Genomic DNA, 24,396 nt, shown 5'->3' on the forward strand with positions numbered 1-24,396 from the left:
ATCGGATTAATTCTTTTTTTATATTGATAGATCGGGCGATTCTGAACGCGGCGATACCAAATATGTGTATGTGTTTTTTTTTTTTATATATATATTTTATTTTGAATGGGGCGAAAGGGGGGTGATTTAAACTTTTATATATATATATTTTTTTTATATTTTTAAAAACTTTTTTTTTTTACTTTTTGCATACTTCTATAGTCTCCATAGGAGACTAGAAGCAGCAACTATCCGATCGCCTCTGCTACATACAGGGGACGAGCAGGTCCCCTGCATGCAGCAGAAATGGTCCTGTGCTATGAGCGCCGACCACTAGGTGGCCTCATAGCGACAAGATCATGATAACCACAGGCGTCTGCTGCAGACCCTGGGTTGTCATGCACGCCCATCGGCGACCCGCGATCACTTGACGGGGTCGCCGGTGGGCGGGGCTTATGACGCGCTACCCGGAAGCGTGCGTTAAATGCTGCTGTCGGAGGTTGACAGCAGCATTTAACATGTTAACAGCCGCGGGTGGATCGCGATTCCACCCGCGGCTGTTGCGGGCACATGTCAGCTGTAAGAATCAGCTGAGATGTGCTCCGTTCAGTGAGGGCTCAGCGCAGCAGCCCTCACTGAACGGGCAGTACGCAAATATGCGTACTAATACGTCCCCGGTAAGTAAGGGGTTAAAAAAATAATTAAAAAAAAAAGGTATGAGCTCCCCCTTATTTTTCCTAACCAGTGGAGGGAAAGCAGAAAGCTGTTGTTATTATTCTGGGAAAGGGCCTGTAGCCATAAAAGGTTCCAGGCCTATTAATAACAGCTCACAGCTGTCTGCTTAGACTGTACTACAACTGCCATCAGCATCACCTGGTCTTGCTGATCACAGGGAGACAAGATGATGATGAGAGTTGGATTCAGCGTCCAGCACCTGGGAACAGCACTAACTGTGCTGCTTTTTCCCAAATGCCTATATGTGTCAAATTGATGGTTCACACGGATGTTACACACACACACACTGATAACACTGGTACTTTTTTTTTCCAGTACCGGTATTATCAGGACGTGTGAAGGGGGCCTAACACAGTATTGCAGAGCTGAACTTTGTCTCATTACAAACACATCTGCAGTTCTTGCTCTCCTTTTATACAACCTCTGGCAAAAATTATGGAATCACCGGACTTGGAGGATGTTCATTCAGTTGTTTAATGTTGTTGAAAAAAAGCAAATCACAGACATGGCACAAAACTAAAGTCATTTCAAATGGCAGCTTTAGGGCTTTAAGAAACACAAAAAAGAAATCAAGATTTAAAATGTGGTACTCAGTAAGGGTAATTTTTTTTTCAGACCAAGCAGAGGGAAAAATTATGGAATCACTCAATTCTGAGGGAAAAATTATGGAATCATGAAAAACAAACCTCAAAAGAACACTCCAATACATCACTAGTATTTTGTTGCACCATCTCTAGCTTTAATAACAGTTTGCAGTCTCTGAGGCATGGACTTAATGAGTGACAAACAGTACTCTTCATCAATCTGGCTCCAACTTTCTCTGATTGCTGTTGCCAGATCAGCTTTGCAGGTTGGAGCCTTGTCATGGACCATTTTCTTTAACTTCCACCAAAGATTTTCAATTGGATTGAGATCCGGACTATTTGCAGGCCATGACATTGACCTTCTTTCAAGGAATGTTTTCACAGTTTTTTTTATCCTTTCAATTGATGGGATAAGAAAACTGTCCAAAATATCAATGTAAACTTGGGCATTTATTGAAGATGTAATGACAGCCATCTCCCCAGTGCCTTTACCTGACATGCATCCCCATATCATCAATGACTGCGGAAATTTACATGTTCTCTTCATGCAGTCATCTTTATAAATCTCATTGGAACAGCACCAAACAAAAGTTCCAGCATCATCACCTTGCCCAATGCAGATTCGCGATTCATCACTGAATATGACTTTCATCCAGTCATCCACAGTCCATGATTGCTTTTCCTTAGCCCATTGTAACCTTGTTTTTTTCTGTTTAGGTGTTAATGATGGCTTATGTTAAGCTTTTCTGTATGTAAATCCTATTTCCTTTAGGTGGTTTCTTACCGTTCGGTCACAGACATTGACTCCAGTTCCCTCCCATTCATTCCTCATTTGTTTTGTTGTGCATTTCCTGTTTTGGAGACATATTGCTTTAAGTTTCCGGTCTTGACGCTTTGATGTCTTCCTTGGTCTACCAGTATGTTTGCCTTTAACAACCTTCCCATGTTGTTTGTATTTGGTCCATATTTTAGACACAGCTGACTGTGAACAACCAATATCTTTTGCAACATTGCGTGATGATTTACCTTCTTTTAAGAGTTTGATAATCCTCTCCTTTGTTTCAATTAACATCTCTCGTGTTGAAGCCTTGATTCATGTCAGTCCACTTGGTGCAACAGCTCTCCAAGGTGTGATCACTCCTTTTTAGAAGCAAACTAAAGAGCAGATCTAATTTGCAGGTGTTAATTTTGGAAATGAAAATTTGCAGGGTGATTCCATAATTTTTTGCACAGAATTAAGTGATTCCATATTTTTTTCCCTCTGCTTGGTCTGAAAAAATTACCCTTACTGAGTACCACATTTTTAATCTTGATTTCTTTTAGTGTTTCTTAAAGCCCTAAAGTTGCCATTTGAAATGACTTTAGTTTTGTGCCATGTCTGTGATCTGCTTTTTTTCAACAACATTAAACAACTGAATGAACTTCCTCTGAGCCCGGTGATTCCATAATTTTTGCCAGAGGTTGTAGTGCTGTCTACAGTCATGGCCAAAAGTATTGAGAATGAGACAAATAGTAAGTTTTCCAAAGTTTACTGCTTCATTTTTTGTAATGGCAATTTGCATATACTCCTGAATGTCAAAGAGTGATCAGCTTAACATCAATTACTGTACTTGCAAAGTCAATATTTGCCCAGAAAATGAACTTTAACCCCCAAAACACATTTCAACATCATTGCAGTCCTGCCTTAAAAGGAGCAGCTAACATCGTTTTAGTGATTGATCCATTAACACAGGTGTGGGTGTTGATGAGGACAGGGCTGGCGATCAATCAGTCATGATTAAGTAAGAATGACATCACTGGACACTTTAAAAGGAGGCTGGTTCTTAGTATCATTGTTTCTCTTCAGTTAACCATGGTTATCTCTAAAGAAACACGTGCAGCCATCATTGCACTGCACAAAAATGGCCTAACAGGGAAGAGTATCGCAGCTACAAAGATTGCACCTAAGTCAACAATCTATCGCATCATCAAGAACTTCAAGGAGAGAGCTTCCATTGTTGTCAAAAAGGCTCCAGGGCGCCCAAGAAAGACCAGCAAGCGCCAGGACCGTATCTTAAAACTGTTTCAGCTGCGGGATCGGACTACCAGCAGTGCCGAGCTTGCTCAGGAATGGCAGCAGGCTGGTGTGAGTGCTTCTGCACGCACTGTGAGGCGGAGACTCTTTGAGCAAGGGCTGGTTTCAAGGAGGGCAGCAAAGAAGCCACTTCTCTCCAGAAAAAACATCAGGGACCGACTGATATTCTGCTAAAGGTACAGGGAGTGGACTGCTGAGGACTGGGGCAAAGTCATTTTCTCTGATGAATCCCCTTTTCGATTGTTTGGGACATCTGGAAAACAGCTTATTCGGAGAAGAAGAGGTGAGCGCTACCACCAGTCTTGTCTCATGCCAACTGTAAAGCATCCTGAAACCATTCATGTGTGGGGTTGCTTCTCAGCCAAGGGAATCGGCTCACTCACAGTCTTGCCTAAAAACACAGCCATGAATAAAGAATGGTACCAGAATGTCCTCCAAGAGCAACTTCTCCCAACCGTCCAAGAGCAGTTTGGCGCCCAACAATGCCTTTTCCAGCATGATGGAGCACCTTGCCATAAAGCAAAGGTGATAACTAAATGGCTCATGGAACAAAACATAGAGATTTTGGGTCCATGGCCTGGAAACTCCCCAGATCTTAATCCCATTGAGAACTTGTGGTCAATCATCAAGAGACGGGTGGACAAACAAAAACCAACAAGTTCTGGCAAAATGCAAGCATTGATTATGCAAGAATGGACTGCTATCAGTCAGGATTTGGTCCAAAAGTTGATTGAGAGCATGCCAGGGAAAATTACAGAGGTCTTGAAGAAGAAGGGGCAACACTGCAAATATTGACATGCTGCATTAACTCATTCTAACTGTCAATATATCCTATTGGTACTCATAATATGATTGCAATTATATTTCTGTATGTGATATAAACATCAGACAAACACTAATAAAAACCAGAGGCCAGCAGATCATGTGAAAATATAATTTTGGTGTCATTCTCAAAACTTTTGGCCATGACTGTACAACTGCAGTTGTCCTTGCATAATGCTGTCGTCTCTACTGCAGAGCTGTGCTTGATTTCAACTAACCCTTTTCTGCTTCCATCTCACAGACAGCCAATGTGGGTGGAGGGGCATACAACAGAGCTAACAACATTATGAGAGGTGAACTAAAACTGCAGATATGTTTGTAATGAGTCAAACTTCAGCTGTACTTCTCCTCCCACCCCACACTTGTTGTTTGTGAGATGGAAGCTGAAGATGTGTTAGTTTTAATCAGTCACACCTCTGTAGCAAAATTGAGAGCGCTATGAGATTAGAGCTACAGATGTGTTATGTAAGGAGACAAAAATCAATTCTGCTGAGTATGATTATTACTATCAGTCATTACATGTCTCACATTGGTTATGACCCCTTTTTATTTACAATAACCTCTGGAGTAAAATTCTCATAGAGATCTGTGTCCGTCCCATAGTTCTTAACCGCTCTTGTACATACTGAGAAAAGTGGATTTCCCTGGAATAAGATATCGGATCATAGAAATCAAGGTATCATTTTATTCAGCCTTCTGTTACCTACATGCTAAGATAGATGTCTTGAAATGGTTGATCCTATTGAAAGATTACTTTTTAAGGTTTCTGGTATGCATCAGTCTATACTGTGTGCAAAGTATTTCTGCTGCAATATTAGGGCATTACGGAATTTCCTTTACAATCCGTATATACACAGGGAAAAACTCCTAGCCCAGACATATCCCAAAAAGACTATACTTTTCTGGCGCAGATGTAAAACACATAGTAAAATTGTGATCTAAACCTGAATTGCACACTGCTTAGTTTTTGTTGGTTTCTTAGAAATCTCTGTTATTGACATATAAAATACGGATCTGCATTACATGTTAATATTTTTTTTTATTTCTGTTTAAATTCGTCATACCTTTTTTAATGTTTTTATCTTCTGTCAAGTTGATAATAAATAATCTTTTATTTTTAGTTAAACTTGTTTCTTTAAAAGTGGAGTAGTTGGAAGTAATGTCAAAATCATCATAACTGTTCTTACTAGTGCAGCATCCTCCTATATAGCCTTCCTTTTAACTCTTCTACACACCTCCAATAAATCTTCAACTCAGCTACTCAGTCAAGCCACTCTACTGTCTCTTCTTTCCGCCTCTTCATTCATTGGTTTTCCCCTTTGTTGCATAAATTATAAGTCCTCACGGGCAAGGACCCCTACCTTCTATACCTTTCACTGGGTAGGCACATGCATATTGTACTTCATTATTTATGGTTTATTATTAATAATTAAAGGATATGTCCTCTTTTTACATTAAATTTATATCACTCCAAAGTGTAAAAAAAATGAAGTTATTTTACAAACAATCAATAAAAATATCTTTTCACAGCTCCATTTCAGACCTATGTGTTTCCATGGTAACAGACTACAAAAAAGCCCTTTGTGGTCTACATTGGAGCATTAAATTAGTGCAAAAGTGCACATAGAATTTAAGTGGCAGTGCTTTGTAGATGAGAAAATAGTCTCAGTGTGGAACATATTTATCCGCCTTTCAACGTCTCCATTGCTTTTTCATATTTTTAGGATGGTCAGACAGATATTCTGTACACATTCTGGAATTCGGTTGCACGGATACTTTCATCTCATTTTGAAATGGCAACAACCTGTAAGTTTCATTTTTAGCTTTGTTAATCTATCAGATTTTAATCAAATATTTATTACCTAGTGTTAGATTGAGTTTTGTAGCTTTTTTTGGTTCTTATCAAATGAAAGATACCCGAGTCTATATCGAATTATGCTCATATCATGTGACCACTGGATATCCCCTAGCTTGGCAATGCTGCTGGGTCTTGTAAAACCCAAATCAATTCTGCCAATGACTGATTTCACAACAAGGGGCTGTTTCCCTCTGTAACTAGAGGTTTTGCCACAATAAGGATCTGTTTTCCTCTGTAACTGGCAGTTCTATTGATGCCCTAGTTTCAGTGGAAAACAGAAAAATGATCCCTGGGTAACATATATTAAAAATGTATAGCTATAGCCACCTTATCATCCATGACTATACCTACAACAATTCACAACAGAAATACAATCGGGACCCCATTCTTAAACTATATTTTAGTATGGATAAACAAGTTTAATAAATTTAGAAGTATTAAAAATTCCCATAAATTTAGCATTACCGCTAACAAAAAAGAGGTATTAGATAACAAAAAACGGTCTTTAAAATGCTTACTTAACTCCCGAATCAGTAGTCAAAATAGCACTGTTGTGTCACACGTGCCCTGCATCCTCTCAACACATGCCATCCGGCTGCAGTGCTCAAACTTCCATCTGACAGATGTAAGAATACTGCAGCTGATCAATTGCCACTGATTGGCCTAACTCTTCCTAACAATCACTTTTCTAATATACTTTTATTATTTGCGCTCCTTTTATAAGCGCCTCTCTGTGCGGGTCATATACATTTTTGTTGCCATCTAGCCACTTCCTCCTGCTCTGCTACTTCCGATCTGGGCTCCGGAATCGGAAGAAATTGCAAAAGGACGTCATTGATGGCGGTGGAGCTGCCTTTCAATGATTAACAGGAGTCTGAACATGCATGCTCTTATCACTGACTTCACTGTCCTCTTCTGCATGGATCCTGCTGATGCTTTGAAGCATCGGCCTATTCAGCTGACAAGCGCTTTGTTATGCTTTCTAATGATAAGCAGCACATTGCAGTGTTTGTCAGCTGAAGGGGCTGGTGTTCCAAAGCATCGTACACTACGCATTACCAAGCTCAGATAAGGCTTCACTGTCGTCCTCCTGCACGGATCCTGCCGATGCTTTGGAGCGCAAGTGGCAAAACGCATGCTTGTTAGAGGTGGGGCCTGGTCCTCCAAAGCATCGGCAGGATTCATGCAGAGGAAGACCGTGAAGTCCATGATCTGACCATGCATGCTTAGAGTCCTGTCAATTATTGAAAGGCAGTTCCGCCCCAATCAGTGATATCCTCTTGTCATTTCATCTGATTCCGGTGCTCAGATCAGAAGTAGCAGAGCAGGAAGCAATGACTACATCACAGCAAAAAATTATGTGAGGCGCATTATAGAAACAGTGCAGATAATAAAAGTATATTAGAAAAGTGATTGTTAAGAACAGTCAGGACTTTAAAGGGGGTTGAATAGTAGTGGACAAACCCTATAATCCGTTAAGAAGGGGTTTTCCAGTATTGGAAAACCCCTTCAAATGTATGTCAAAAGTCGTGTTTCTGCCTGTGCTGTGGGCTCGCATGCCAAACCCTCATCTTTCTCGGCAGATGATGGCTAATTTAATCAGCCATCATGTGCCTTTAACAGCCGCGGGTGGATCGGAGCTCCCCCGCTGCTGTTTACCTGTTAGATGCCGCTGTCAATCTCTGATAGAGGCATCTAACATGCGTCGGCAGGGAGCACCTCATTCCACGTGCCCATCGGTTAGCCCATGTCGTGATCTCGGGGCACCAATGAGTTGCCATGAGAACTCGTGGCTGGCATTCATAGGAGATCGTGATTTTAGCTATACATAGGAGTACTGATGCACTGCTATGTATAGCAAAAGCGATTAGACGATCCCAGTTTATTAAATACAGTAAAAAGTTAAAATAAAGTTTTTAAAAATATGAAAATAAAAAATAACACAAGTTCAAATAACCCCCCTTTTGCCCCATTAAAAATAAAACAAATAAAAAATACACATTTGGTATCGCTATGTTTACAAAAGTCTGATTTATCAAAATATAAATTCAATTAATCCGATCAGTAAATGGTATAACAAACAAAATATCAAAATGCTAGAATTAGTTTTGTGGTCACCACATCATTGCAATAAAATTCAATAAGAGGCAATCAAAACATTGTATCTACCCCAAAATGGTATCCGTGAAAACGTCAGGTCGGGGCGCAAAAAATAAGCCCCCCTGCACAGCCCAATATCCCGAAAAATGAAAACGCTATGGGTTTCGGAGAAATTGGACAAAAGCAGATTATTTTTTTTTTACAAATTTCTGAATTTTTTTTGTCCACTTAAATAAAAACTATACATGTTGGGTGTCTGCGTACTTGTACTGACCTGGAGAATCATATTGCCAGGTAAATTTTAGCATATAGTGAACATGGTATATAAAAAAAAACGAAAAACAGTTGTGGAATTGCACTTTTTTTTTTGCAACTTCAACAGTTTTTTCCTGTTTTCCATTACATCACATGATAAAATGATTGATGTCATTCAAAAGTACAACTCATCCTACAATAAATAGCATGACCTCATACAGCTATGTGGACAGAGAAATAAAATAATTATGGCTCTTGGAAGAAGGGGAGGAAAAAACAGAAGGGGTTTGCATTGTGATCACTTCACACAGAAAACTTGCCTGGAAAATTGCGTTTCGTTTTGATAAAATGCAGACGTTATGAAAAAAATACTAAAAACATCTTGAAAATTCTAGTCTCCTTGTGCAACCTTAACTTATTATATTCAACAATGTGAAAATGTACCAGCAATTTTTTTTTATATTCCTTGTGGATATAAAGATGTGATTTGAATAGAACAAGACAATCATTTGTTCTGTAACTTATTGTACATCTTCCTCAGAGACCACTTTCCCCATTTTGACATTGCCCACATTTCCGTCTTTTCTCCTAGCGTCCACCTTCCTGAAACAGGCGTTTGAAGGAGAATATCCTAAACTATTAAGACTTTACAATGACTTGTGGAAACGTCTCCAGCAATACAGTCAGAACTTACAGGGTTCCTTTACAAGTAGTGGCAACTCTGATTTTGTCTCTGAGATGCAGCAAATCGAAGATGACACACAAGATGTCTTCACAATGAAAAAGCTAGATCATGAGTAAGTATGCATGTGACAAGCATAATCCATTTAAGTCCATGGACATTGCTACTAAGGTCAGACAGTTCACATTAAAGTCAGCTCTAACATGATAATTATTTTGTCCATGCAAATCTGACAGCTTCTCTTCTATGTAACCACTTGTTTCACATCCTTCACTTGGTTGTGCTTAAACATTTTTTAATTACTAATAAATAGCTTTGCGGATTATGTTGCATAGGATTTAAATATGTATATACAGATATATTAGATATAAAATATATATTTATCATATAATCCTGTTTACTAATAGGTCAGCATTATGTTTAAAGAGGACTTTCCATCAGAGTTTTCATGTTGAACTGGACACACGATCTACTAGTGACTAGAGAGTGGAACTTTTTTTTTTTAAGTTCTCTTTTCTGTTGTGAAGATATTAGTAATCACAGTATTTGGTAACTAATGAGTTAACTTCTTTTTTTTTTTTTTTTTTTTTAAAGTACAAGTGGGTGTTAGCAGAAAGTGACACTGGGGGCGTGTACTCTCCTCCTCCCCTCCCTTTGTAATGCTGACCAATGACCAATCTTAAACAGGCAGCAACACTCAAAGGAAAGAAGAACACTCCCCCACCACTACCATAGCTCAAGTGTATGAGATGTAATGATACAGCCCTGATCTCCTGGTCTAACCTCCTGCACGAGTCAGTGTGGAGGGAAGGGCAGTGCAGCAGAGTTTAGTTGTGTCAATTTGCAAACCCCTCTATCAGCTCTCCTGATTACTGAGTTTGTTAGTAATCACACTTATGTCTGCAGTGCTGAGGCAACTTGAACTAGCTCTAAAGTGAGATCAGAGTTGTCATTATGTCTCACTCAGGACTAGCCTGCTTGCTTTGAGCTACTGTTGTGTGACATTTAATGACAGCTGACTCTGATTTCACTGCAGAGTGATTACAACTTGAGCACAACAGACAAAGGTGTGATATTGACACCTCTCTGGACAGAAAGTGTGGGGAGAGAGACAGTACAGCAGAACTGACAGTGCTAAGAGGGGAGGAGAGCAGGATTAAAGGGTTTGTAATGTGACGCAGCTAAACTCAGCTGTGCTTCTCCTCCATCCACACTGATTTATACAGGAGGTTAGACCAGGAGATCAGAGCTGTATCATTACATCTCACATACTGAGAAACTTGCTCTAAGGTATTGCTATTGTAGGGGCATGTTTTTCTTTCTGTTGCATGTTGCTGTCTGCTTATGATTGGTCAGCATCATACAAAGAGAAGTATATTCCACCAGTAAAAACTATTTGATATCACCTACTCGAACTTAACTTTTTGTTTAACTCATTAGATGCCAAATACTCTTAGGCAAAATAAAAAAAAAAAAAATGTATTCCTCTCTGCAGCCACTATTACATCCATCATGTGTCCAGTTCAACTTGAAAAATTTGGTAAAAGGTCCTCTGTAAGGTTGGCTGGGCTTTGTAAAGTTGGCTATTTGATAGATGAATGTAGTAAAGCAGAAACCAGTGAAACAAATTCATCACTGTATCCTATTCCTTCTACTCAGTAAATTCTCAGAGGTTACACAAACTATAAGAGATTAAAAGGAGACTTGATTCCCCTTATGGTTTTGAAAGGTTTGTAATATTATTCAATCATTACTGTTCTGCATCTAAAAAATTAAATGACAATCTATGCAGTGGCTAATTGTTTTTTGGAGGATTTTTTTTTTAGTGTTTTTGCTGTTTCCATTAAGAAAGTGAAAATTAGACCATCATTAGTGCCTACATTATCTTTTAGGCAGACTAATTGACTGATCAAGGTGACCATCACAATAGAACCTAGACTACTGAGATGATGGTCACCATGCTGGAAAATGCACTGTTGGTATGCAATGGGGAAGATGTGGATAATGATAGAAGAAACTTTTTCAGAAAAATGTCAGTTTTTTTTCTTAGAGGATGCCTTTAGAATAAAATGTGAGCTTCTCTAATCCGTGAACAATGTGGATAAGTCATGTACAGGATACCTTATTTGTTCAGACTTCACAAACTTTATACGTGAGGAGAAGATCTATAAAGTTTCCTCGGTGAAGGATGCATTAAGAAATAAGGTCATGGTTATTTTTACAGTTCATGGCTAATGATACGTGTTTCTTTTTTAGTCCAGAGAAAACTCTGAAAGACTCCCTGCAACCATATGAAGCTGCCTACCTGTCTAAATCCTTATCTAGGCTCTTTGACCCTATCAACCTGGTCTTCCCACCAGGAGGTCGAAACCCTCCTTCAGCTGATGAACTGGAGAGTATACTCAAAACTATAGCAAGGTATGTGGAATATAGGAAAGGTATAGCCATGTTTGATCAAAATTGTGCAGATATGTGTACATTTCTTAATTTTCAGCACATTTTATCTATTTTTTTTTTCCAAACTCAAATTTTCTTGTCCACTGCTCAGGCTCCCCTTTATTGGGAAAACATTTCTTGACAGATCACAATTCCATAGTCTTAACTGAAAGTGATATATGTTACAGCTATTTTCATTATGTACAGGGTGGGCCATTTACAGTATATGGATACACCTAAATTAAATGGGAATGGTTGGTGATTAGAGATGAGCGTTGTTCTACTCGAACTGTTCGCCAATCTCAAATTCGAGCTGTTTTGGGCGGTGTTCGAGCCGTTCGGCGAACACGAACGATTTGAGAAAAATTCGGCTGTTCGAGGTTATGTTCGATAACTGTTCGTGCACCAAAATCATAACTGGATTTTTTCTCAGTAATGATGAAAATTAATGTTAATACGCAGTTTGAGTGTACAGCGGGGGTGGGGGGAGGGGCAGGGGATGGATCTCTGCAGGAATAATGAAGATCTCCATTTTTTTTTCTCTTTCCCGCATTTACAGTGGGGAGGTGCAATCTGTCAGCCTATCAGCAGCGCACACACGGAGCGAAGTGCTTTTTTTCACACAAGCAAGGGCATGTGTCATTGGCAGTGTATGTCACATGTCCTTGCCCTATAAGACCAAGCCATTTTCCCCGTCGCCACCATTTTCTCACTGCTGCAGCTGCGTGTTAGACGGCACCGCTGTTGCTGTGTGCGCTATACCTTGTTAATTTCAAGCCAATTTTCGCACAAATCTACAGATAGCTTGGGAGTAGGGAATAGTTGTGATTGCAGTCCTTTTAAGGACTAGGTTACAGCATTTCCTACGACTTTTATCAGGCAGGTCTGTGCTCTTAAATAGATAGGTTGTGGGAGTAAAGACTAATTGTAATTGGAGTCCTTTTCAGGACTAGGTTACATCAGTTCCTATCAGTTTTTGCCAGGCAGGTCTGTGCCAGTGCTGTGCAAGTTTTTTTCACAGCATTTGGCTGAATCTAGCAAAGCTAATCCTTTTTGGCCTATTGCAGAGTGTGTTAGTCAGTGGAGTAGCCTATCTGTGTTGCAAGATATACCACCTGTGTATAGAATGCCAATTTTTTTACTGCACCTAGTGAAGTAAAATCTTTTGGGCATAGCATCATTCTATTAGTCCATCTATACTGACCTCCATCAGGTTGCAAATTGAATATAATTTTTTTCTGCATCTAGCTCTGAAAAAATATTTGTCCTTCTAGCAGTGTGTGGGACTTTCTCTATTAGTCCATCTATACTGACCTCCATCAGGTTGCAAATTAAAAATAATTTTTATCTGCATCTAGCTCTTAAAAAATATTTGGGCTTCTAGCAGTGTGTGGGACTTTCTCTATTAGTCCATCTATACTGACCTCCATCAGGTTGCAAATTAAATATAATTTTTTTCTGCATCTAGCTCTGAAAAAAATATTGGGCTTCTAGCTGTGTGTGGGACTTGTTGTATTAGTCCATCTATACAGACCTCCATCAGGTTGCAAACTGAATATAATTTTTTTCTGCATCTAGCTCTGAAAAAATATTGGGCTTCTAGCTGTGTGTGGGACTTGTTGTATTAGTCCATCTATACAGACCTCCATCAGGTTGCAAACTGAATATAATTTTTTTCTGCATCTAGCTCTGAAAAAATATTTGGGCTTCTAGCTGTGTGTGGGACTTTCTCTTTTAGTCCATCTATACTGACCTCCATCAGGTTGCAAACTGAATATATTTTTTTCTGCATCTACCTCTGAAAAAATATTGGGCTTCTAGCTGTGTGTGGGACTTGTTCTATTAATCCATCTATACAGACCTCCATCAGGTTGCAAACTGAATATAATTTTTTTCTGCATCTAGCTCTGAAAAAATATTTGGCCTTCTAGCAGTGTGTGGGACTTTCTCTATTAGTCCATCTATACTGACCTCCATCAGGTTGCAAATTAAAAATAATTTTTATCTGCATCTAGCTCTGAAAAAATATTTGGGCTTCTAGCTGTGTGTGGGACTTGTTCTATTACTCCATCTATACTGACCTCCATCAGGTTGCAAATTGAATATAATTTTTTTCTGCATCTAGCTCTGAAAAAATATTGGGCTTCTAGCTGTGCGTGGGACTTGTTGTATTAGTCCATCTATACTGACCTCCATCAGGTTGCAAACTGAATATATTTTTTTCTGCATCTACCTCTGAAAAAATATTGGGCTTCTAGCTGTGTGTGGGACTTGCTCTATTAGTCCATCTATACTGACCTCCATCAGGTTGCAAATTGAATATAATTTTTTTCTGCATCTAACCCAGCCAATAGTTTTGGCCTAATACCACAGTTTGGCCACTCAGCTCTGCTCGGTTCCCATCCATTGTTTTTTTGTGCAAACAACTCCAGAGTTGTGAATTAGTTAACCACCAAAATGAGTGGAAAAAGGCCTGCTGCTGGTGGAAAGGGGAATAGGCGTGTTGGGAAGGGGAAAAAAGGTTGTGTCCGTGGGGTAGGTGTTAAAGCAACAGTAACATCTGCAGAAGAAAGACCATCTTCCAGCCAAACTAAAATGTCTACTTCTTTTAGCGGACAATGTGATAAGATCCCTTTCTTACGGCCACGCCAATCGCTACAAATTCCAGATGAGGCACAAAAACAGCAGGTGCTTCAACGGATATCAAGTGCTCCTTTAAGTGGGCTCTCCTCCACATCAACTTCAACATCACAAATACTCCAGTCCTCAAAGGTGTCACCCCAATTGCACTTGCTTCCTCACAGCTCCCAAATCTCCAGCTGCCCGTCTGAGTATGAGGTAGAACAGATGGTTGAGTCTGCAGAGCTGTTTACTCATACTATAGCCTGGGAATCAGAGGTCGACTCCAGCGCTTCTGTGAATCCAGACGAGGAAATGATCTGCACTGATGCCCAGAATCTTTATGAGTCGGATCCAGGACCAGACGCAGAAGGTTCTGACCATAATGTAGACCCTCATTCCCAAACTGTAACTCCTGTTGGTGGAGACAATGAGGAAGACGATGATGAGACTCAAATACCTGATTGGAGCGACAACTTTAGTTTTTTGTCAGGGCAGGAACAGGTTGGCTCTGAGGACGACGGGTGTGATAACGCACAGGGTGATGATGATGAGGTTGGAGATCCCACTTACTGTCAACCCACAGTCAGCCAAGAGATGAGGTCAGCAGAGGAGGTGGAGGAAGATGCTAGTGACGACGAGGTCAGGTTGCGCCTTCCTGGACAGAGACGTAGTACTGGAAGCACGTCAACAACTGCATCCTCAAACACAACTCTGCCTCTCACCACAAGTCGTGGTGGCTCTTCAGGTCGCATGGGTGCTAAGCCTTGCATAGCCTGGGCATTTTTTCAGATCGATAAAGATGACCCAACTCGTGTTATCTGTAACATTTGTCAGCAAAAGCTAAGTAGAGGCCAAAAAATACATAGTTTGAGTACTTCATGCATGAACCGGCACATGGACATGAAGCATAAGTTGCAGTGGGAAGCTCAGTGTGCTACAATGCGGCCTAGCCGGCCGGGCCAACCACCGTCTGCCATATCTTGTGCATCCGCGGCCTCTTCATCCTCTGTGACTGGGGGGACAGCAGTCACACCTGTTTTGGGGCGCAGACCTGCCACCTCTTTACCCGCAACAGCCAGCGTGATTGGCAGGTCATCATTTTCTTTGGAGGTGGTAACACCAGCTGGTGTTGAGCGCTGTCCGACATCGATAGCACCACCTTTGGATCAAGGCAACCTAACATGTCCGCCTGCATCTTCCTCACAGACCGGCAGTTTGCCGGGGACACCCTTATCAACTCCGTCTAAGCACAATAGCCAGCCCTCGGTCCCTCAGATGTGGACAAGTAAAAGACCATTTCCTCCTAGCCATGAGAAAGCTAAGAGGTTGAATTTCACCATCTGCAAGCTCTTGGCTACAGAAATGCTGCCTTTCCGCCTGGTGGACACAGAGGATTTTCGAGACCTTATGTCCGTCGCAGTGCCCCAGTATCAGATGCCCAGTCGGCACTACTTCTCAAAGAAAGGTGTGCCTGCGCTCCACCAGCATGTCGCACACAACATCACCGCTTCTTTGAGAAACTCTGTGTGTGACAGGGTGCATTTCACCACAGACACTTGGACGAGTAGGCATGGACAGGGGCGTTACATGTCGCTGACTGGGCACTGGGTAACTATGGTGACAGCAGGACAAGGGGCTGCTGTCCAAGTCTTGCCGTCCCCACGAGTTGTGCGTCAATCCTCTTTATGTCAAAGTTCCTCCACTGCTTCTGCCTCCTCAACCTCCTCTCGGTCTTCCACCTGCACCCAAAGCCTGTCTGGTCATGCCACAAGCTTTCTAACTGCGCAGAAGGGATCCTGCACACCTCCTTACTATGCTGGCAGTAGGGCTCAACGTCATCAGGCGGTTTTTACTTTGAAATGTCTGGGAAATGTGAGTCACACAGCTGAGGAGTTGTGGTCAGCTCTGGAGAACCAATTTCATGAATGGTTGTCTCCACTGGACCTGAAACCAGGGAAGGCCGTGTGCGACAATGCTGCAAACCTGGGTGCGGCCCTTCGCCGGGGCAATGTCACACACGTGCCTTGTATGGCTCACGTGTTGAACCTGGTTGTCCAGCAATTTTTAGCCCACTATCCCAGACTAGATGGCCTTCTGCAGAGGGCACGGTCGCTGTGTGCTCACTTCCGCCGTTCGCATCCCGCAGCTCAGCGACTTACATCTCTACAGAAGTCGTTGGGCCTGCCACTTCACCGGCTAAAATGCGATGTGCCTACCCGGTGGAATTCAACTCTGCACATGTTGCAGCGACTGTGGCAGCACCGACAAGCCCTGGTGCAATATGTTCTGACGTATAGCCTGGGCCAACGAGATCCAGACGTGGGGCAAATCACGCTGGAGGAGTGGTCTCAGATCAGGGACCTATGCACCCTTCTGCACAGTTTTGAAATGGCGACTAAGATGTTTAGTGCTGACGATGCCATTATCAGCATGACTATTCCGGTGATTTACATGCTGGAGCACATGTTAAACAGAATTCGGAGTCAGGTGGTGGCACAAGAGGAGGTGGAGGAAGTAGAGGAGGAGGAGTTGTATGCGGAAGGGCTAACATCTGCAAGGTCCAGACGGTCGGCAGCACCAAGGCGGCAGGCATGTGAGGGTGGGGGAGATGGTTTTACCAGGGCGCATGGTAGCAGCCAAACTAGTGAGGAAGGTGCAGGAGCCCAGGAAGAAGTGGAGGACGAACTGATGGAAGACTCATCAGATGAGGGAGACCTTGATCACATTTCTGTTGTGCGAGGTTGGGGGGAGAGGACAGAGGAAGGAAGCATGATTGTTACCTCGCCACCAACACAACAGGGTCTTGGTGCTCCTGGATGCGCAACACACATGAGTGCCTTCTTGCTGCACTACCTGCAACATGACCCTCGAATTGGGAGAATTAGAAATAATCCTGACTACTGGGTTGCCACACTGTTAGATCCCCAGTACAAAAGTAAATTTGCAGAAATTATTCCTGCCATAGAAAGGGATGCACGCATGCAGGAGTATCAGCAGAGACTGTTGCAGAATCTTACATGTGCTTTTCCACAAAACACCAGTGGTGCACGTAGTGAATCTCACAGTTCCAACTTGCCAACCGTGGGACCGTCAAGTGTTCAGCACTCAAACCATAAGAGAACCACAGTATCTGCTGGTAACATCAATTTTGCGCAATCATTTCACCACTTTTTTAGCCCATCCTTTGCAAGGCCACAGGAGACAAGAAGTCTGACACATAGTCAACGCCTAGAGACGATGGTACAGGAGTATCTCCAAGTAAACATTGAAGCCATGACTGTGTCACTGGAACCTTGCTCTTTTTGGGCTTCCAATCTGGATAAATGGCCGGAGCTAGCCACTTACGCCTTGGAGATCTTGTCATGCCCCGCAGCCAGCGTTCTGTCTGAATGTGTGTTCAGCGCTGCTGGTGGTGTGCTGACAGATAAGCGCATGCGGCTCTCCACTGATAATGTAGACAGACTCACGTTCATAAAGATGAACAAATCATGGATCCGAAACGACTTTTCTACCCCTGTGTCATCCTGGGGAGAGTAAAAGATGGATGATTGGTTAAAATCACCCTACCAACTGTTTTAAGCTTTCAAATTACTAATCATGTTTATCTGTATCTTGGCTGGAAAATAATTTGGGCTTTGTAGCAGTGTGCAGCACTGATTCTATTAGGCCATCTATAATAAGCTCCACCAGATTTAAAATTACTAATCATGTTTATCTGTATCTTGGCTGGAAAATAATTTGGGCTTTGTAGCAGTGTGCAGCACTGATCCTATTAGGCCATCTATACTAAGCTCCACCAGATTTAAAATTAATAATAATTTTTAGCTGCATCTAGCCCGGAAAATAATTTTGGGGCTCCGAGATGCGCAAGACACATAAGTGCCTTCTTGCTGCACTACCTGCAACATGACCCTCATATTGTCAGAATATATTGTCATATATATATTGTTCAGAATTGAAGTAATCATGACTACTGGGTTGCCACACTCTTAGATCCGCCAAACTTTTCGATCAACCTTTTCATTTTAATAAAGACCAAAAAAATGGTCATTTTTGAAATTATAAGCATTAGCAGGTTATTAGAAACTGAAATCAAACAGTTTTCAACTCAAAACTTTATTCTAGGTGATGTTACATTTTCACATAGGACCCCTTGTTCGAAAGGAGCTTCTGAACTCTCTCGTCCATTGAATTTGTCAGGTTTTGGATGGTTTCTGCTTCAATTGTTTTGCATGAGGACAGAATACCCTCCCAGAGCTGTTGCTTAGATGTGAACTGCCTCCCGCCATCATAGACACTCCTTTTGATGATGCTCCAGAGGTTCTGAATGGGGTAGAGGTCAGGGGAGCATGGGGGTCACACCATAAGTTTGTCCCCTTTTATGCCCATATCAGCCAGAGATGCAGATGTTTTATGTGCAGCATGAGATGGTGCATTATCATGCAAAAAAATGATCTTGCTGTGAAATACACGGTTCTTCTTCTTGAACCATGGCAGGAAGTGCTGTTTGAGAAAATCCACATACATTATGGAGTTCATCTTTAGCGCCTTCAGGGATCCTAAAGGGGCCGACAATCTCTCTCCCCATGATTCCAGCCCAAAACATTACTCCACCTCCTCCTTGTTGGTGCTGTAGCCGTGTTTGCGTGGGGTGTCCATCAACCAGCCATCCTCCACTCCATCCATCTGGACCATCGAGCGCTGCACGGCACTCATCCGTGAACAAAATAGTTTTGAAATCAGTCTTCATGTAATGTTTGGCCCACTGGAGCCGTTTCTGCTTGTGTGAAGTGGATAGAGGAGGTCGACAGGATGGCGTATGCACAGCTGCAAACCTCTGAAGGACCCTGCATCTTGTTGTTCGGGGGACGTTGGAGGCACCAGCAGCTTCAAAAACTTGTCTGATGCTATGGCAAGGCTTTTTTGCCGCTGCTCTTTTAACCTGACGTAATTGCTTGTAGGAAAGAGTCCTCAATTTGCCCTTATCAGCACGCACACGTGTGTACTGTGAATCAGCTACATACTTCTTGATTGCCAAGACACTTCATCCTGATCATCGCACAATGTTGATTGTAGTCATGCCTTGACCTAAACACTCCACAATTTGTTGCTTCTCAGCAGCCGACACATCCTTTTTCTTTCCCATTTTGGCAGAAAATGTAGGCTGCTTAACCCCTTAATAACATCTGACGTACTAATACGCGTCTGTGCCCTGGGACTTAAGAGCCAGACCCGTATTAGTACGTCATCGCGATCGCGCGCGCACACAGGCTGTGCGGGCGCGATCGCCGCCGGGTGTCAGCTGATTGTCACAGCTGACACCCGGTACTATGTGCAGGGAGCGGTCACGCACCGCTCCCAGCACATTAACCCCCGCGATGCTGCGATCGAAGTCGATCGCGGCATTGCGGGGGCAAGGGGAGGTGATCGGCGATACTCACCTCCTCTTCCGGCTTCCAGCGCAGTCTGCAAAGGCTTCCCGGGTGTTGCCATGACGACCCGATGTCGTCATGACAACATCCGGGTCACCAGAGAGCAGGAAGATTGCTTGGACATGCGCAGTGCATCTCCAAGCAATCTTCACACTGTGCACTTCTGACAGCCTTCATGGCATAGGGATGGTGCTCCATTCCTGTGCCATGCAGGCGATCAGAAAAAAAAAGTGAAAGTCCCAGAGTGGGACAAAGTAATAAAGTGGATAAACTGTGTGAAAGTGGAAAAAAAAAAAAAAAAAAATGTGCAAAAATATTATAAAAAAATAAAAAAAATAATACACCAAAAATAAAAATATAATGTACCCATCAATAAATATTATTATAAAAAAAATAAAAAAAAAACAATAAAAGTACACATATTTGGTATCGCCGCGTCCGGAACAACCTGACCTATAAAACTGCCCCACTAGTTAACCCCTTCAGTGAACACGGTAAAAAAAAAAAAAAAAAAAAACAAGCAAAAAACAATGCTTTATCACCATACCGCCAAACAAAAAGTGGAATAACACGCGATCAAAAAGACGCATATAAATAAAAATGATACCGCTGAAAACGTCATCTCGTCCCGCAAAAAACAAGCCGCCATATAGCTCCATCAGCCGAAAAATAAAAAAGTTATAGCTCTCAGAATAAAGCGATACTAAAAAATATTTTTTTCTATAAAATAGCTTTTATTGTGTATAAGCGCCAAAACATAGAAAAATGATACAAATGTGGTACCGCTGTAAACATACTGACCCGAAGAGTAAAGCTGCCTCATCAATTTTACCACACGCGGAACAGAATAAAAAAAAAAAATAAAAAAAACAATTCCTGAATTGTTGGTTTTTGTTTATTCTGCCTCCCAAAAATCGGAATAGAAAGCGATCAAAAAATGTCACGTGCCTGAAAATGGCACCAATAACAACGTCAAGTCATCCCGCAAAAAACGAGCCGTCACATGACTGTCTGCCAAAATCTGGAAAAATTATAGCTCTCAAAATATGGCGATGCAAAAACTAGATTTTACAAAAAATGCGTCTTTTAGTGTGTGACAGCTGTCAGTCATAAAAACCCCATATGATTCTGGCATTGCTGTAATCACACCGACCCGAAGAATAAAGTCGTCTAATCACTTATACCGCACAAGGAACGGCGTCAAAAATAAACTCTTGGGTTAGGATTGGGCTAGGGTTAGGGCTGGGTTTGGGGCTAGGGTTGTGCTGGGGCTAGGGTTGTGCTGGGGCTAGGGTTGTGCTAGGGTTAGGGCTGGGGTTGGGATTTTTTTCAAAAGTAAGAAAAAAAGATGACGATATGGCGACTAGTGTTGAGAGCAAGAGCTCGCTACTTGAGTTTGCATCGGGTACTCTGGTATGCATTGAGTATCGTGGGTATTTGAGTGACATGCTCGAGTCTCTGCCCCATATGCTTCGCGGCCAAAAAACTTTACGGGGATTGCCTGCCATGCACGAGCGATCCCCGCATGTTTTTTTTTGGGTGTCTAATAACCGTGAAACATGCGGAGCAGGGACTCGAGCATGTCACTCGAGCACACGCTGTACATGGTGCATACCTGAGTACCCGATGCAAACTCAAGTAGCGAGCACTTGCGCTCAAGAATAATGACAACTTATTCAATATGATGACCTAATGTAAACAAATAATGTGCCGTACCTCTGGGTTCAAAATGTTCACTATACACCTTAATAAAATCCTTGAGGGGTATAGTTTCCAAAATGGGGACACTTGTGGGGGAGCTCCACTGTTTAGGCACATCACGGGCTCTCCAAACGCGACATGGTGTCCGCTAACAAATTGAATGGAAAATCGGCTCAAATTGTTAGCGCACGCCATGTTGCGTTTGGAGAGCCCCTGTGTGCCCAAACATTGGAGCTCCCCCACAAGTGACCCCATTTTGGAAACTAGACCCCCCAAGGCACCTATCTAGATGCATAGTGAGCACTTAGAACCCCCAGGTGCTTCACAAATTGATTCGTAAAAATGAAAAAGTGAAAATAAAACACTTTTTCATTTTTATGAATCAATTTGTGAAGCACCTGGGGTTCCAAGTGCTCACTATGCATCTAGATAGGTGCCTTGGGGGGTCTAGTTTCCAAAATGGGGTCACTTGTGGGGGAGCTCCAATGTTTGGGCACACAGGGACTCTCTAAATGCAACATGGTATCCGCTAACAAATTGAATGGAAAATCGGCTCAAATTGTTAGCGGACACCACATTGCGTTTGGAGAGCCCCTCTGTGCCCAAACTTTGGAGCTCCCCCACAAGTGACCCCATTTTGGAAACTAGACCCCCCAAGGCACCTTTCTAGATGCATAGTGAGCACTTGGAACCCCCAGGTGCTTCACAAATTGATTCGTAAAAATGAAAAAGTGAAAAAAAAAACACTTTTTCATTTTTATGATTCAATTTGTGAAGCACCTGGGGTTCCAAGTGCTCACTATGAATCTAGATAGGTGCCTTGGGGGGTCTAGTTTCCAAAATGGGGTCACTTGTGGGGGAGCTCCAATGTTTGGGCACACAGGGACTCTCCAAATGCAACATGATATCCGCTAACAAATTGTCGGCTCAAATTGTTAGCGGATGTCATGTTGCATTTGGAGAGTCCCTGTGTGCCCAAACTTTGGAGCTCCCCCACAAGTGACCCCATTTTGGAAACTAGACCCCCCAAGGCACCTATCTAGATGCATAGTGAGCACTTGGAACCCCAGGTGCTTCACAAATTGATTCATAAAAATTAAAAAGTGTTTTTTTTTTCACTTTTTCATTGTTACGAATCAATTTGTGAAGCACCTGGGGGTTCCAAGTGCTCACTATGCATCTAGATAGGTGCCTTGGGGGGTCTAGTTTCCAAAATGGGGTCACTTGTGGGGGAGCTCCAATGTTTGGGCACACAGCAGCTCTCCAAACGCAACATGGTGTCGCTAACAATTTGAGACAATTTTGCGTTAAATTTGTTAGCGGACACCATGTTGCATTTAGAGAGCCGCTGTGTGCCCAAATATTGGAGCTCCCCCACAAGTGACCCCATTTTGGAAACTAGACCACCCAAGGCACCTATCTAGATGCATAGTGAGCACTTGGAACCCTCAGGTGCTTCACAAATTGATTCATACAAATGAAAAAGTGTTTTTTTTTTCACTTTTTCATTGTTACGAATCAATTTGTGAAGCACCTGGGGGTTCCAAGTGCTCACTATGCATCTAGATAGGTGCCTTGGGGGGTCTAGTTTCCAAAATGGGGTCACTTGTGGGGGAGCTCCAATGTTTGGGCACACAGGGACTCTCTAAATGCAACATGGTGTCCTCTAACAAATTTAACGGAAAATCGGCTCAAATTGTTAGCGACACCATGTTGCGTTTGGAGAGCCGCTGTGTGCCCAAACATTGGAGCTCCCCCACAAGTGACCCCATTTTGGAAACTAGACCCCCCAAGGCACCTATCTAGATGCATTGTGAGCACTTGGAACCCTCAGGTGCTTCACAAATTGATTCATAAAAATGAAAAAGTGTTTTTTTTTTTTCACTTTTTCATTGTTACGAATCAATTTGTGAAGCACCTGGGGGTTCCAAGTGCTCACTATGCATCTAAAAAGGTGCCTTGGGGGGTCTAGTTTCCAAAATGGGGTCACTTGTGGGGGAGCTCCAAAGTTTGGGCACACATGGGCTCTCCAAACACAACATGGCGTCCGCTAATTATTCAAGCAAATTTTACAATCAAAAAGTCAAATGGCGCTCCTTCCCTTCCGAGCCCTGCCGTGCGCCCAAACAGTATTTTTTCCCCAAATATTGGGTATCTGCGTGCCCAGGGGAAATTGCACAACAAATTTTGGGGTCCATTTTTTCTTGTTACCCCTGTGAAAATAAAAAAAATTGGGTCTAAAGTAACATTTTTGTGAAAAAAGTTAAATGTTCATTTTTTTCTTCCACATTCAAAAAATTCCTGTGAAGCACCTGAAGGGTTAATAAAGTTCTTGAATGTGGTTTTGAGCACCATGAGGGGTGCAGTTTTTAGAATGATGTCACTTTTGGGTATTTTCTATCATAAAGACCTCTCAAAGTGACTTCAAATGTGATGTGGTCCCTAAAAAAATGGTTTTGTAAATTTTGTTGGAAAAATGAGAAATCGCTCGTCAACTTTTAACCCTTATAGCTCCCTAACAAAAAAAAATTTTGGTTCCAAAATTGTGCTGATGTAAAGTAGACATGTGGGAAATGTTATTTATTAACTCTTTTGTGTGACATATCGCTCTGATTTCAGGGCTTAAAAATTCAAATTTTGAAAATTGCAAAATTTTCAAAATTTTCGCCAAATTTCCATTTTTTTCACAAATAAACGCGAGTGATATCGAAGAAATTTTTCCACAATCATGAAGTACAATATGTCACGAAAAAACATTCTCAGAATCAGGGGGATCCCTTGAAGCGTTCCAGAGTAATTACCTCATAAAGTGACAGTGGTCAGAATTGTAAAAATTGGCCCGGTCATTAACGTGCAAACCACCCGCGGGGCTTAAAGGGTTAATAATGTGAGAGAGCCTTCTTAAGTAGTCTTGCCTTTCATTGGACACACCTGCCAAACTAATTAGCACAGGTGTCTGCAATTGCTTACAGTGATATAAAGAGCCCTGACACACATCACCATCAATGAGTTTAACTGACAAACAAACAAATTCTTCCCTTATCACTCCTAAACACTTTTTGCATAATAATTTGGAACACAGTGTACATGTGCTTTTCCACAAAACACCAGTGGTT

General features: G+C 42.0%; 1 protein-coding gene across 7 annotated transcripts in view; it reads left to right on the forward strand.

The window, feature by feature from the left end:
• The window catches only part of COG5 (component of oligomeric golgi complex 5), a 414,164-nt gene that overhangs the window by 270,384 nt on the left and 119,384 nt on the right, over window positions 1–24,396 (forward strand). For all 7 annotated transcript variants that reach the window (XM_073652205.1, XM_073652207.1, XM_073652206.1 and 4 more), the window contains 3 exons: window positions 5,919–6,000; window positions 9,000–9,204; window positions 11,346–11,507. In XM_073652205.1, coding sequence (XP_073508306.1) covers window positions 5,919–6,000; window positions 9,000–9,204; window positions 11,346–11,507 — 449 coding nt within the window. The remainder of the gene's footprint in view (window positions 1–5,918; window positions 6,001–8,999; window positions 9,205–11,345; window positions 11,508–24,396) is intronic.

This window comes from Phyllobates terribilis, unplaced genomic scaffold, assembly GCF_046119375.1.
Source record: "Phyllobates terribilis strain yellow unplaced genomic scaffold, ASM4611937v1 Scaffold_11__3_contigs__length_659146591, whole genome shotgun sequence".
Classification (NCBI taxonomy): Eukaryota; Metazoa; Chordata; class Amphibia; order Anura; family Dendrobatidae; genus Phyllobates; species Phyllobates terribilis.